We start from the raw sequence: 15,764 nt of genomic DNA, 5'->3' as shown, positions 1-15,764 counted from the left end.
GTGACCTACACAAAATCTGTTGAACAGGTATCCACATCACAAACAATAAAATCCCCCCATCACAATTCATCATAGCTTTATTAGGCAGTTTCATCAGAGGAGCCAAAGACTGAAAGGGCAAGAGAGCTGAATGTCCTGCTTAGCCCTTGAGAAGCTCTCTCCAGAACATTGATGGGTTACATTGGTGAGTCAGTGCAGGGGATCTTGTAATGCTGCTTCTTGTGGCAACTGCTCATCCAAAGACTTCTGTCTCCAGGTCAGCCTGACATCTTTCACCAGCACTACATTCCCTTGAAAAAGGGGTTGATGTGTGGTTGGGTGGGAAGTATCTTTATCAATATTTTTATTGCTTGTGTACGTTTGTTACTTGAAGCACATGTACTGTCTACAAAGCTCTCTTTTACATATTAAAGCAAGCTGGCACATGTCTTTTTCTCCTCAGGGACACATTGATAGTCACATGCACCAACAGCGCCACAAGTATATTTGCAGGCTTTGTCATCTTTTCAGTTATTGGCTTCATGGCAAATGAACTCAAAGTAGATATTGAAGATGTGGCAGACCAAGGTACAGTATTTTCCCCCTCCTTAGATCAGCTTCCAAAATGTGTACGAGTGTATTCAATGATCTGTCTTTAATTATATTCTTATCGCACTGCAAACATGCATCAGTTGGAATAGGGGAGTATGGCTGCAGTGTGTGCTGGAGGAGTCCAGTTGCCATACCAGGACCTCTTGCAGTGCAATAGGCAGCAGGACAAAGCAAGACTGTGGGTTTCAGGCCCCCGGCAAGACTAATTCAGATTAGCCTACAGTCTGTCCTCCACTGCTGCTGCTTCTGCTCCTGCTCCCCCAGGCCCAGTGTAGATTTAAGAAAGTGTGTGTGTGGGGGGGGGAGTGGGCAGGGTGTCTAGCATCACTTGCACATTTGCCTCTTCCCTCCATCAATTCTGCACACTTCTCCTGCAGTTTCACCTCTTCTTCTCCTGTAGTCGCTGGGGTTTCTCACCCTCGATGCTTGGGAGGACTGCAACAGGGTCCCCTCTCCCCCTTCCCAGGATGGATATTGCAGGGAGGGAGGCCCAAGTAGCCATCCCATTGATCACAGGAAGGGAGGAGGAAGGAAAGAGCAGAGCTGTTGGGATCTTTCCGCTCCCTACTTCTCTCTCCTCTCCTGTGCAATTGGTGTGGGGCGGGGGAGCAGGGGAGTCCTAAGGGGATGGAAGAGAGCTCTGTTGGCTTCCTGCAGCAGCTCAAATTGGCTGCTTACAACCCAGGAGGCAGGAAAGTAGAGAAAGCTGCCTAGCAGAGGGGGGTTTCTCCAGATGCTATTACAAATATGCATCCTTCAATCACCTGGCTTGCTTTTTAGAGATTTTATTTCCAGGGTCTGGGACTTGTGTTGATGTGGTGCATGTTAGGCACTGCCCAGATCCAGTAACAGTTAAAAGGGATTGCTGATTTGGCAGTGAGATGTGAGGGAGGGGGGCTTTAAGCAGAGGTCACTTCAGAACCTGGGAACACGAGGTTCTGAAAGGTGGAACCAGGGAGAGGTTTGTGAGCAGGGCTGGCTAATGGAGTGGGGTGGCATGGGAGTGGTACGGATTGGATTGACAGAGGTGTGTATGTATGTATGAATATGGAGTGAGTACAAGTGACAGGTGAATTGGTGCTTTGTGTGTGATTGTTTATGGGATGGGAGGTAGGAGGGTAAGAGCTTTATTGGCCAGGACAGAGAAAAGAAGTTGAGAGGAACTTATAATAGCCTGAAAGAGGGATAACTGCTATTCTCCTTTGACTTACTGTGCCTGTGGGTGCTCCATGTCACGATGTGCATGTGCCTGTACATTCCTGATCAGAGATTTTTTGTCAGCAGTTTCTGTGGGTCTTCACTTGCACCTTATACATTGTCTTTCTTGAGAACAAGGATTTATAGGGAGGGAGGGATGTGTTGCTGCTCCAGTTTCTTCTCAATTGTCTGTGGATTGAGAGGGAGTGTTGCAGTGTCTGCTTGGTAGCTATACAGCTTCCTTGTTTCCTTTTTCTTATTTAGCACAACTTTTTTGCTTTTGGTGGGACTTCTTCCCCCCGTTCTTTTTTTGCCTGGGTGGGGCCTCAGTTTCAGCTTGGCCCTTGGTAACTGTGGCCTGCATGGTTCAAGGGCCACCCCTTTATCCTCAAAACTTTTGCCTGAGCTGTTCAGAATGCTCCGGTGACTGCCCCAGCTCCAGCTATGTTAAACACAAACCTTGGGAGCCCTTTGAGTTTTCTAGACTATTCAAAAGGAAGAGACCCCATACTCCAAAAAGGAAGACAGAGAGGAGGGAAGTCATCCTCTCAACCTGAGGAAAAAGGAAACCTTGCATCCTGGTATGGGTACCTTGAGGCTTCTACCTCCTCTGGTACTGAGACCTTGGGTCCACCTAACAGGAGCATGCTGCATACCAAGAAACCTTCCAGTAAGCAATCTCAAGTGGCATTGGTATCAGTACCAGAATCTGAGAATTCTAAGCTTAAAGACTCCTCCAAGACCAAGGCCTCGAAGCCATTGACAATGGTGTCTTCTTCAGGCCACAGTAGAATGTGCACAGAATCATCCATGATACTGCCTGATGTGGTGATTCCTGAGAAATAGCATCCAGATTCACCAGTACTGTCCAAAATCTTTTCTCACAAAGACCTCTTCATCCTGGAAAAACCAGAATCCCCTCTGTTGAGGGCTACCAAGAGGGATTGTCTGCCAGTATTGACTTACCCTTTTTGAAGCTGACAGGCTCCAGTCCTTCCACATACTTCTGTGAAGAGTTGACCACTGGTATGATGTCCTCCCCCCCATGGGCCTACTGAACCCCATCTGTCAAGTGACACCATGATGGATTTCCAAGTACTGACTTATCCACTTATCTTAGCACATCCTTCTCCAAAGGCTTGACCGCTGGTACTGATGTGTTTACTGGTCCCTTACTGGCCTCCAGTATTGACAAACCCCCCTGTACTGACACCTCTTGCTCCAACTCAGGATTCCAACACCTTGCCCTTCCAGCCTCCCTCCCTGAGGTGCATCCTGAGGAAGAGCTACCCTCCCCGCCCCCGGCAAACAAATGACCCAGTAACCCTGCCAAGAGCAAACATGAGATCTTGTCCCTTTTTCCTTGTGTCCCATCACAGTGGGCTCATTGGATCTGTTGGGCCCCAAATGGTGACCAGTTCTACAGCATGGCCTCATGCAGAGGGCCCAGTAAGAACACCACCACCAGTAACAGATCCACTTCCACCGGAAGGACCCCCAGAAGAGCAACAGCTAGGTGCAGAGGAGGAGACTCCACTTTCTCACAAATCATCCTCTTCACTAGACAAGGCTGTTATCCTGCCATCCTACATGGATGATTTCAAGACCTTTCAGGATCTCATGAAAAGGATTGCAGAGGCCCTAGAGATTCCACTGGGGGAGATACCAAAATCTCAACATTCTTTACTGGATATTCTACATAACAGGAATGTGTCCCTCTACTTTCCTTAGACACTTTGAGCAACCTTGCCTGCGACAAGAAGAATACACAGCAAGTCATAGGCAGTTCAGTGGTCTCACCCAGTTCACTATCAATTCAGAGACTGACTGAACTTCTGAGAGAGAACCCTAGATTCCCTAGAACGAGCCATCTTCCACAGTTATATCACAGTTGGTCACTTCTTCTAAATGGCTGATTTGACCCGCTGGTCAAAAGTCACAAACCATTCCCCTTTCTGAATCATATACTGCACCTATTCCCCGACCCCCTCCTCTGGGGATCATCTCTCCCAGTTCCTACCTAAATATAAGGTTAAACAGACAGAATATGTGCTAACTATTTACGATAATCTGAAGGACTATTCAAAGTGATTCTCTTGTATTTAGCTGTGCCACTTTGAGTACCTTTCCCAGAACTGAGGAAGAGCTCTGTGTAACTCTCACCAACAGAAGTTGGTCCAATAGAAGATATTACCTCAGCCAGCTTGTCTCTTTAATATCCTGGGACTGACATGGCTACAACACTGTATGTGGTTGCAACATTCAGTAAAACTATTCATTTGGCTCATTCAGTATCCCTACCTAAGGCAACCCAATTCACTAATCTATTTTGTAACCACATACAGCATGATGAGACACATTTTGCAATGTACTATGTCTAGACAGCAAAAAGTGCTTTACCTGAGGAGCTCCAGTGCATATTGCAGAAGTTACAAAAAGGGAGAATTGAAGCATTTTTGTGATAAGATGTTGCAAGTCCCACAATCTGAGGGATATTTAGCTTAGGAATTCAAGGATTACAGCTTTATTCAAATATTAACATATATATCAACAGAGCAGAAGTTGGTTGGTTTTCTACCTGGTCCATCTTTCCATTATATGTTTGCCTAGGACAATGGGACCCTGATGCTGATTAGAACCTGTAAGCACTATCACAATACAAATAATAATAGACAGTAGCATCTGGGGAACGGTGCGCTGCCTTTATGTTTAATGAAGGCAGCTGAAACCCGGGGGATTGTAGCTAGTGACCATCCTTGGTTATAATCTCATGAACCTTGAATGCTGTTCTCTTTCACATCAAGGGCCTACGATTTTGGTATGTTCTTCTCCTGGATATATGCTGGAGTATGTGTGACATCCTTCTCATGCAGTGAAGCTTAATAGTCTTTTTTTTGTTTCTTTCCAGTTTCATTTGAATGGAAGGTACTGTTGTGTATTCTGTGACTGGTGTACTAACGATTTGTTTTCCCCCTCTGCATCCACCTCCAGTTAGGGAATGTTACTTTTCTATTTGTGACATTCATTAATTTCCATCGTTCAATATTAATTTCCATATTCCCAACAGAGGCTCTGGTCTTTGGGTTACTTTTGAAATAGATATTTTTATCATTTGCTTACTACATTTGACTGGATGTGGCTGCTGTGGCTTGAGTATGACATTGCACTGAAGCATTTTTTTACTTATTTGCGATATTACTTAATGACTACTGGCAACAAGTAAAGTTTTGATGAAAATGACAAAGGGAAGGGATGCTGTCCAGAGCAGAAGAGAGCTCTTAAATAACATCAGGCACAGCACTGTGACTCCTAAGCCAAAATTACTAGCCCTTTGAAGCATTTCAAATGGAAAGACACAAGATGAGTTTGCCACTATTTGTGTGTATGAGCACACAAGCCGCAGATTAAAAATAATTATGCAACCATCACTGATCTTTTTATGTACACGTGGGAATGCTAAAAGTGTATCACATGAAGTCAGATTAACCTTCAGCACACATGCAATCCTTTCCAAGAACAGGAGTAAAATGAAGAACAGCCTCAGTGAGTCATAACAGAATGAGGGAGAACAGCACAGAATACAAAGACGCTCCTAACGTAAGGAGGACTGAAGAGTTCCAGAAGTGAATGTCACATACTCATGACTCCTGGGCATGAAGATGTTTCACTGGCTGCATTAATGTGTAGACATTAAGCTATTTTTCTGACAGCTTTATTATGTGGATAAATCCAGCAGTTTAAAGCTCAGAACAGAGTCTAAGGTAACCGGTGAGCATCTTGATTCAAAGGCTGTATTAGTGAGTTGATAATGGAACACAGAAATCAAGAAGTCTGGTAATGTTTCCAGTTATTAAGCGCTCTTTCCGGAGTAGGTGTTAATGAGCGTGAATTTTCATTCAGTGCCCTGGATCATTTGGTAGAGTTGCAGGATTCAAATGGAGCATAGGTAGCATTAGCTGTAACATTCAATTTATGGGGAATATTGCCAGTGACATGGATAGAAGCATTTCTTGTTCCATTCACCAGTCTTTCACTGAAGCATATGTTTTCCCAGAGCAGTGATAGTTTTATATTATCAATGCTGCTACAGTTTAAAAAAATTATAATGGAAGGAACAAGGGTGATGAAAGAAAGAGACGCTCTCATTGGTTCATTCTGTATATTGTTGTTCCATAGACTAGAAGTGGTAGAATGTAGTGTTGGAAGCATAATCAGCTGGATTCTAAAGTTTCTCCTGAGACATAAAAGGTGCAGTTAGGGTATAGTAAACCTATAGGTAATTCTTTATTTTTAGGATGCTGGGCTTGCATACACATGGTAGCTCCTGGGTTTGTTAGCTTGCATCTTGAAAAACTAGCTTGTGTGACATAGTTCTACCATGTAGAATCTGTTTATGTTCTAGCCTGGAATAACCAATCATGGAATGAATTGCTTACTACACTACAGAAACAACAACTCTAGTGAGTGAGAGGAGAATTTTACAGCACATCAGCAGGTCAATTATACCTCTTCTCCCTAGCAAGAAATAGGTGACATGCTATTTGGGAAGTCAACTTCAATTAATTCAGCCTTCAATGTCTTCTCTGTTATGTTTGTCAGTTACTAAACCAGACAACCTTTAGTGCAGTCCCATCTCATGCCTGGACTGCATTATCACCAAATCTGGGATCCAAAAACTTGGACCCTTGTATTTCATAGACAGATGCTCTACTGGATGAGCTAATGATGGTCTTCTCCTGGCCAACCAAGTGGAAGGTGTGTTAAATTTGTTTAAACTATAAGTCATTTTGCCTGTCTTCCTGTGATAGGACAGTAATAGCAGTATTATCATATGCAAACTTACATGCCTGCTGTACTGTATATCTGCTTCTGACCATCATATAATGATAGCTTGAAAGCAACTTCCCCCCCACCACTGATAAAGATACATTGGAAATAGGATTTGTCACAGGTTATGCTCGTATGAGTGATAGTCTGAGGAGGTGCTTCTCTGAGTCTGAAAAAGCAGTGAACTCCAAATCAATCAAGCAACAGAGCATGTTAAAATAACCCATTTTGTACTTGTTGGGTTTGAAGGTTACAGATGACAAGTATCTCTAAGAGGAGCTGTTGAAAACACATGCATAGGAATGTAGCTCCATCCCAAGTATCCAAAAACAGGCAACATCATTTCCATCAGCTTTACTAGGAAACATAGATGCATGCTTTATGAAAAAAGAAAACACTTTGGTGAAGAATTATCCCTTCAAACATACTAGGGCAGATTCTTTTCTTGTAACCCATGAAATGTATAAAATTAAATTTCCAATTGTGTACCTCTCAGCTATAGAGTTGAGCATCTAAACAGTTACTGATACTGTTTTTGAGCTGCTTAGATGGTTCATTACTACAGAGCAAATAAAGCCAGCATCCACATCCTTAGTGGCACTGAAGTATCTCAAAAATGCAAGATGGCCCAATATAAACCAATGGCATGAGATTTTAACTCACTAAGGAAAATATATTGGTTTTTGTCTTCCATACAGTTGTCAGGGAAAGAAAAGACCTGGTTCACAAAGTATCTTGAAAAAATGAAATACTGTATGCTGCTCAAAATGTTTCCTACAGCTGTCATTTTTGAGCTGAAATAATTTGTACATTATCCTTTCGTACTTCAAGAAACTGCTGAATTGGCACCAATAGGGATCTTGACAGAATTATTCACGTTCCATAGAATGAAATGAGCAGCTAGAGGAGGCTCATTTGCAACACACAATTTTAATGGTCTTACAATACCCAGAAACTATGCTAAATGTTCCTGAGCACCATCTACCAGCACCTTTTCTCTTAACCATTTATCTATGTAAAGAGCGAGCATTTGAGTAACAGAACTTTTACCCCTTAAGGGATTCAGCTGAGTTATGCTGGAATGGTTTGCACAAAGATGACTGGTTAACTGAAGCATGAACACTTAACAAGCTGGCTTTTCTCAGATTGGTAGCCAAAGAATCCGAGGGGGAGGTGTTATTGTATATTTCCGTCTTGTATCTTTCATGTATTCATTCTCTTGTGTTCAGTCTTCTGAGCGCTCACATTCTCTTTTACATGCTGTCTCACCCATTCTCATGTGATGATTCCATGCGCCCTCCCTTTCTTATTTTACTTTGTCTTCCTAAAACCTCACATATAATGGGAAATGCCAGTGTTTTTAGGATTAATGCTTCCATTAATCAATCTTTTTATTTTAAGCACTATCTTGATTCAAATAAATGATATTGCAGCCTCCAGAAATAACTTCAAGGTGCACTGTTTAAATTACACTGGAACAGATGAAACATTTGCCAGACTGAAAGTATGGAATATGACAGCAAGCTTGGCGAAAGAATTGACAGCATGAAGCATGGAATCATAGGTGTTAGAGATGGAAAAGATTAGTTTGATCACTAGTCCATCTCCCTGCCAACAGCATGGCTTCTAGTGCAGCGGTTCCCAAACTGTTGTCTGCAGAATGCTCATATGGCGCTCAAAGAAATGGCGAGTCACATGGTGTTGGTTTTCCTTCCTGTTTCCACTCCTTGTTTCCAGCTGCATCTGCAGAAGGCCAGGTAAATGTGAGTAGTATAGACCATAAGACAATCTCTCTTAGAATCTGACCCATAGTATACGCACTCTCCCCTTGTCTAGAGATTGTTGATGGTGGGAAATTAATTTCAGATTATGAAAGAAAGTTACAACTGAACTTCCCTGGTCTGATTTTGTCTGATTTAAAACTAAATTTGTCTGAAGTGTGTAATATCCAGGTTAAACATCCTGCAACTTGAAAATTATGTACTGTATTTTATATATAACATGCTGAAATCCATTATTCAAGAATAGGACACGAAAGCAATAGAATAGTAGCCATCCAGGGCCAAATTCTGCTACACTTACTTTGCAACAGGTAAGACTTCACACCGTGGACTAAGGGAAGCAGAGTCTGGGCCTTAATTGTAAACTAGAACAAAGTAGCATTGTATTGTTTCCTGAAACTTAGCTCTTTGTGGCTCCCTGATATTTTCCTTCCTAAAAATAATTGTTGTCGCTCAAGATACCACAATCATTTCGTTTTTTTGTCATTTCTAGGTCCTGGTATTGCCTTTGTGGTTTATCCTGAAGCCTTAACAAGGCTTCCTCTCTCTCCGTTCTGGGCTATAATATTCTTTTTGATGCTTCTAACTCTTGGATTGGACACTATGGTAAACTGCTTTTTTCACCTTTCCTCTTGCTCCATCACTTCTGTCTTTAGGATCATGTTACATACTACTTGCTATGTGGCCTGTTACTAAACCTCTTTGAGAAGAGAGAAACAAACTGAGGACAATAATACTTAATTCATAGGGAAGCTTTGAATTTTCATAGTTAATGTTAAAAATAGTAGGTGTTGAGCACAATCACGTACACAATGAATTTATCATGTAGGCTATTTCTCGATCATATCATATTTTGTATAAAGACTAGATTATTATTAATGTTTTGTTTTTCTGTGATCCCAGTTTGCCACTATTGAGACGATTGTGACCTCCGTTTCAGATGAGTTTCCCAAGTACTTGCGTACCCACAAACCACTGTTCACTCTTGTTTGCTGCATTTCCTTTTTCATCATGGGATTTCCTATGATCACTCAGGTAAAATATTGTCTTTGAGCACCACTGTGACTTGTCCTTCGATTCCTCTCTCCTATGGGATAATGGTTACGTCCGAGTTTCCCAATGGCCCATGCCTTCTGACTCTGGAATAGCCAGAGATACTGGATTTTAAGAACTGTTAATTTTGTTTTAAGATTCTTTTCAGAGATTATCTCCTTCTATACCCTGTAAACTGGGACTCATGGGTACTAAGGCCATGTCTACACTGGGAGCACTTTACCAGTATAGGAATACTAGTATACTATGCCAGCAAAGTGCTCCTAATGTGGACACAGCTACATCTACAAAGCACAGTTTTGTACTGGTATAGTAAAATCCACCCCCACAAATGAATCAAGCTTTACTGGTAAAAACATGGTTTTGCTGGTATAGCTGAGTCTACTCTAGGGACTTGTGCTGGCATAGCTATGTTAGTCAGACCTAACACATTTTTATACCCCTGAATGACATAGCTATACTGGCAGTGTAGACATAGCCTAAAGCACCTTTCCTTACAGGTGGAGGGATACAAAAATAGTTCCAATCAAAATTTTGGAAAGAAATCTAAATTGTCCTGTAGTGTATACAGCATACAGCCAGTACATGCTGGGTTGCTGCAGTACCTCAGGCCATAGGTTGTGTGTGTGTGTGTGTGTGTGTGTGTGTGTAAATATATGTAAATAAAAATTGTACATTAAAATGAATTTGCTGCTGATATAAGGTGCTGTAAGGCAGCAATAGACACAGGACAGATGCAGGATGGACAACAGTTGTGGAAGCTTCCTCACCCTGCCACCCACCTCAGCCCTGGCTGAGCTGTGTGTGTGTGTGTGTGTGTGTGTGTGTGTGTGTGTGTGTGTGTGTGTGTGTGTGTGTGTGTGACATTCCTTGCCCTGTCTGTTGAGATTGCCAAGAAAGATGGTGTCAGTTGTGGTGATATTTTGCAATATGAGTCCCTATCAACTGGGAGCTGAACTGAGAACACACTCACCCACACATTTCACATAAGCTATTGAAAAGCTGCTAACTCCTTCTGGCACTACTGACCTTGGGATGGATTCAAACCAGCAAATTAGAGGTGAAAAGCTCTTTATTCCATTGGTCCACACTTTGTTATGCAGAGATTGGGAATAGTATATAGTAAAGACAGATACAATATATAGCATGTGTGTGCCATAGGTAATTGCCTTTTTTTAACTTTAGGGTGGACTGTACATGTTACAGCTTGTGGACACTTACGCAGCTTCTTACTCTCTTGTCATCATTGCCATCTTTGAGCTTGTTGGGATTTCATATATATATGGTAAGAAATCAGTATTGTTGTTGGATAGCATTTAGAGACAGATATGGCGAAAGGGATGTTTACGGTACATGATGAAATAAGAAATAAAGGAAGTGGCAGCGCATGAAAGTTTAACTTTGAATCTCCTCAGCAGTGCAATGCAATATTAGCAAACAAGAAAAAGAGATTTAGAAACATTATTTTAAATGACAGTGATTCAGTGATGCTTCCTTACCAGAGCAATCCTCTAAACTTATATATTCAGGTGATTACTATTTCTATAGGACCAACAGTGGGCTGGTCATTTCAGCAAGTGGTTAATTATGATTATCGTTGTTATACATTTATCCAATCCTTGTATTGGATGAATACTGAGAAGTTGTTTAAAATATGCAATAAATTAAACAATGGGTAAGATCCTCAGCTGGTGTAAGTCAGTGTAGTTCTCTTGATATTAATTCTCAGATGTAGTTCTCTTGATACATCTTGATACATCAGTTTATACCAGCTGAGGATCCTGGCCCTAGAAACTGTTTAGGAGTGACATTTTCAGGAGACCCATTCTTGGAAAGAGGCACTGTCCAACAATGGTACAAGGAAATGCGAAGTTCTCCCTTTGCAAAAGACAACTCCTGCCTTCAAGCTTAACATTCTCCTGGAGACACTTGGTGACATGTCTTCATTAGAAAATGAGAACGTGACACTGAGGGGTCATGATGAGAAGCACAGTTCTGCAGTCAGTGCAGACAGGGATGAATTGTATCTAATTTTATGTCAGTTGGTAGTAGGTAACCCTCTCATTTTCTAGTGAAGAGAAACCTTGGGCACACACAATGTTTCATTTTTAGACCCTGCTCCTGCAATGTGATGTGCACAGGCACTTGGGTCCATCTGTAAATGGATTGCTCAAAGCTGAGCTCGTTTCAAAGCACATTGACCTTGTGGTAACTGTAGAATGCCAACTTGTTGCTGAGGGGTGAAAGTTATCTAAAGGATATGAAAAGAAGGAGAGATTGGGGCAAAAGTGGTATAACTGGGGCTATTAAGCCAGTTTTACCTATTATCTTCTACAACAGCATGCTAGTTAAAATGGTGGTAGTGTCATTGAGGGATGGGCATGGCAGCGGTTAAAGTTAGCCTTTGCCATCAGTCTGTGCCTCTGATTATATAAATCTTGTTACGTCATTAAAATGTGTGGAGCTGAATTCTCTGAGTTTATGGACCCGGGTGGAGTGGGTTTGTGTAGGGGTAAGTTAGGGCAGAAGTTAGCTCAATGAATGGGAAATGTTACCCAGCTATACAATGTGAAATGTTAAAGGAGAGCTTCTGGTTGTTGGATTTTATTTGATCAAAATCCTCTTTGCTCCCATGCCCACAACATTTATGCATTTTAATTAGAGATGATTCAGAATTATAATAAATCAACACACTTACTTAGGTAGAACAAAAATACCAGATAATATTGGTAATGGTTACCAGCTTGGCATCCAAATAACTATCCTAAAGATACTCAGATCTGAAGCTTGGCAAGATTCCCTGAAGTGAAATCTAAAGGACAGGTCATGGGGGAGGAGAGAGGGGTGAGGGCAGTGGTGGCGGGATGCCTGGTTTCTGCTCCTAGCTCCTAAATGAGCTGCCTCAGTTTACATGTGGGAAGGCAATGGTAATACCTCTCTGCCCCTTTGGGATGCAGTGAGACTCAACTAACATTTGTAAAGCACATGCAGATCCTCAGATAAAATAGCAGTGCATTACATGTGCAAACTATTGTACATTTCCACATTTTATATTGATAGAGAGCACCCTGCACTCTTTTTCCAGACATGTTGCAACAAATCAGTTCTTCTCTCTTCACCACTCTTAATTAACTCCTAATTTTGAAAGAGGCCAAATATTTTTCAGAACTAAGTTTTTGCCCTTGTCTGCTCATGAATAATTCCCATTGAAGTCAGCTCCTGTTGAAGTCAATGGAAACTACTGATGCATCCATCTAAGTCCAAGGGAAGAGTTGACTGCTAAATAACCCAGAGTCAAACAGGGTGAGCATTATAAAGAGATGTTTATAATTTGAGGCAGAAGAGGTGAGCAGCTTTTACCTTTGCCCTTCTCCAACAGCATGCTAGTTAAAATAGTGGAATGTGGGGGAATAGCTGAACCCCCCCTTTTTTTTTTGGCTGAGCCTGTTGGCAATAGGTGGTAAAACAGTGCAAAACACAGCGCCAGATGTTGTTTATGAAATGGAGTGATTGCATATTGCTCTGTGCCAAAAGAAAGCATTAAAATGACAGGACTCTTTCATTACATTCCCCATTTGACTTATTGGAAGATGAATTGAGTTCCCACATGATTTCTCTTGAGAAGCTCAACAGTGAGGCCTGTTTATAAGATTTGTATTGCCACTTTGTGGTGGATTTTATTTTTATGGAAACACATAAAAGGAATCTAACAGAAAAAAAGAACAAATTTTAGTAAAGCAGCAGCCTCATGTGAGGGTTGTGTGGGCAAAGCACAGAACTGAGGGTCAGGACCAGGGTTTTATTGCTGGCTCTACTACAGACTTCCTGGCTGTGTCTGGCTGTTTTTTCTGTATAGTTTTTCACCATTAGTAATGTCAGTATAGCTGCAGCAGTTGTCACAAGTGGTGCTAGCCACTGGAGGCCTTAAGCAGGAATATTTTTGGGGGTCCCCTGCACACAATACATACTAAAAAAAAATTGAATAAGGGGCTCCCTGAAGCTGCTTGGGGCCCAAGCAATTGCTTAGTCTGCTTATGCCTTGCGCCAACTCTGAGAGTTGTAGCAACAGAGGGAGTGCTAGTGCCTCTTGGGCTGCAGGTGGCAGTTGGTGTTCTTAGCCATATTGTGTACATTTGATCACAGCAGGTTTGCAACAGCCCTGTGCTAAAAGCACCCTTGGGATGCTGACACTGTCTACACTAGTGCTTTCGTGGTTGCTGTGCCAGTGTTAGCAATAGTGTGTGGGAGGAAAAGGCTTGTGTCTTTCTAAGGCTCCACTGTGACTGTGGGCAAGTCACTTAGGCCCACATGTTAAATAGAGGCCTTTAATTTTGGGGTGTTACAATTTTGGGATGCCCAACTTTAAGCTCCTAAAGTTTTAAAGATCTCAATACTTTGCTGAGAGCAGTATCCACAGCACTCTTTAGGTTAATTAACAAAATGAGGGGCTTGCATGGTTTTTAGGTGCTCAGCATTTTCTTCACTTTCAGTCATCTGGCTCCACAATGGGGCTTCTGTGCGCTCTCATGGACCTCTAAGTGGGCTCTTCACAAGCAAATCTGCCCGCATGAAGTTGGTTGCAGGATCAAGGCTGTCAAGGTATTATTCCCACTTTGAACTTTAGCGTCCAGAAAGTGGGGACCTGCATGTACCCTTCTAAGCTTAATTCCTAGCTTAGATCTGATAGCGCTGTCACCAATCAGAAATCCCAGTGTCTGGTGCACTCCCTGTCTCTCCAAAATCTTCCCTGGGGGACCCAAGACCCAAATCCCTTGGGTCTTAAAACAGAGAGAAATAAACCATTCCCCCTCATTCCCCCTCCCAGACTTTCCCTGAGAGGTACACTGATCCAAACTCTTTGGATCCTAAAACAGAGAGGAATTAATCTTCCCCCCACTTTCTCCTCCCACCACTCCCTGGTGAGTCCAGACCCAATCCCCTTGAGTCTTACACAAGGAAAAAAATCAATCAGTTTCTGAAAAAAGAAAGCTTTTAATTAAAGAAAGAAAAAATAAAAATTATCTCTGTAAAATCAAGATGGAAAATGTTTACAGGGTCTTCAGCTTATATAGCTAGAGGGATTCCCTCCCCGCTAGCCTAAGATACAAGTTACAGCAAACAGAGGTAAAATATCCTTCCAGCAAAACACACATTTGCAAATAAAGAAAACAACCATAAAGACTAATCCGCCTTCTATCTAGTACTTACTATTTTGAACATGAGAGACTATTTAAAAAAGATTGGAGAAAGATCTGGTTGCACATCTGGCCCCTCTTAGCTCCAAGAGAGAACAAAGAACAAAAAAACCCAGCACAAACAAAGACTTCCCTCCACCAAGATTTGAAAGTATCTTGTCCTTCGATTGGTCCTTTGGTCAGATGTCAGCCAGGTTCACTGAGCTTGTTAACCCTTTACAGGTAAAAGAGACATTAACCCTTAACTATCTGTTTATGACAAAGGCCCATGTGGATGTCTGCAGAAAGTGATGGGCCAACAGATGTGGGGTACTGTGACAGAGTGCAAGGAGTGAACAGGTGAGATGGCACTCTGAACACTTTAGATGCTAATTAATTCCTCCAGAGGAAGCTGATTGGGGCGAATAAATAATCAGGCTGGCGGGCTGGGTGGGTTAAAGATTCAGTTAGCCCATCAGTCCAAGTCTGAGATAGTCAAAGGAAGGAAGTGCCAGTGGGGGAAGAAAAAGTGGAACGAGACTAATTGAGCTCAGTTCACACAGAGACCTCAGGTCCTGAGAGGGCCCAATCATTGTAGATGTTGTAAATAGACAGTTGCTCTGGGACTGTAGTAGTACTAGAGGAGGGAAGTTGCAATAAAAGGTCACTGAGTAAACACCTAATGGAGTTGGTGGAGTTTTTGCAGGGAAGAAGACAGGAGGAGATGGATTTCCTGTTATGCATGGGGGCTTGTCTGGGATCATGATGTTCCCATTGGTGGGGACAGAGGACCAGATGGGGGAAGCTGGTGCCAGGAGTTAGCATTCTGGTAATGGAGCAGACCTTACAATGGTTGGTGGAGCAAAAAAAGAGATGCAGAAAGTTATGCATTTGTTCCAGAAACCCTACACGTGGAAGGACAATCCCTCCTTGCATGGCAGGTTGAGCAGCAGAATTGTCTGCAAGAGTTCATAAAGTAACAGGTGCAGGGGCAGCAGAATTGATATAGGGTCTGGTGAGGCCAGTGTCAGGGAACAGCAGTTGGACGTGGGGTAAGCCTGTGTAAGATGGGCCCAGCAGAATACCTCAATGTGTTTTTATTAACTTTTGAGAGGGTAGCAATTGGAGCTGGATGGGATAA

The 15,764-nt window shown here is 42.3% G+C and overlaps 1 protein-coding gene across 1 annotated transcript in view; it reads left to right on the top strand.

Annotated features, from left to right (window-relative positions):
* SLC6A5 (solute carrier family 6 member 5) overlaps window positions 1-15,764 on the top strand; it is a 48,171-nt gene that overhangs the window by 17,616 nt on the left and 14,791 nt on the right. Inside the window, exons 8-11 of the mRNA XM_050955398.1 lie at window positions 443-567; window positions 8,890-9,002; window positions 9,300-9,431; window positions 10,635-10,734. Coding sequence (XP_050811355.1) covers window positions 443-567; window positions 8,890-9,002; window positions 9,300-9,431; window positions 10,635-10,734 — 470 coding nt within the window. The remainder of the gene's footprint in view (window positions 1-442; window positions 568-8,889; window positions 9,003-9,299; window positions 9,432-10,634; window positions 10,735-15,764) is intronic.

Source organism: Gopherus flavomarginatus, chromosome 5 (assembly GCF_025201925.1).
Source record: "Gopherus flavomarginatus isolate rGopFla2 chromosome 5, rGopFla2.mat.asm, whole genome shotgun sequence".
NCBI lineage: Eukaryota > Metazoa > Chordata > Testudines > Testudinidae > Gopherus > Gopherus flavomarginatus.
The sequence above is the reverse complement of the archived record's forward strand: the minus strand, read 5'-3'. Positions and strand labels throughout refer to the sequence as shown.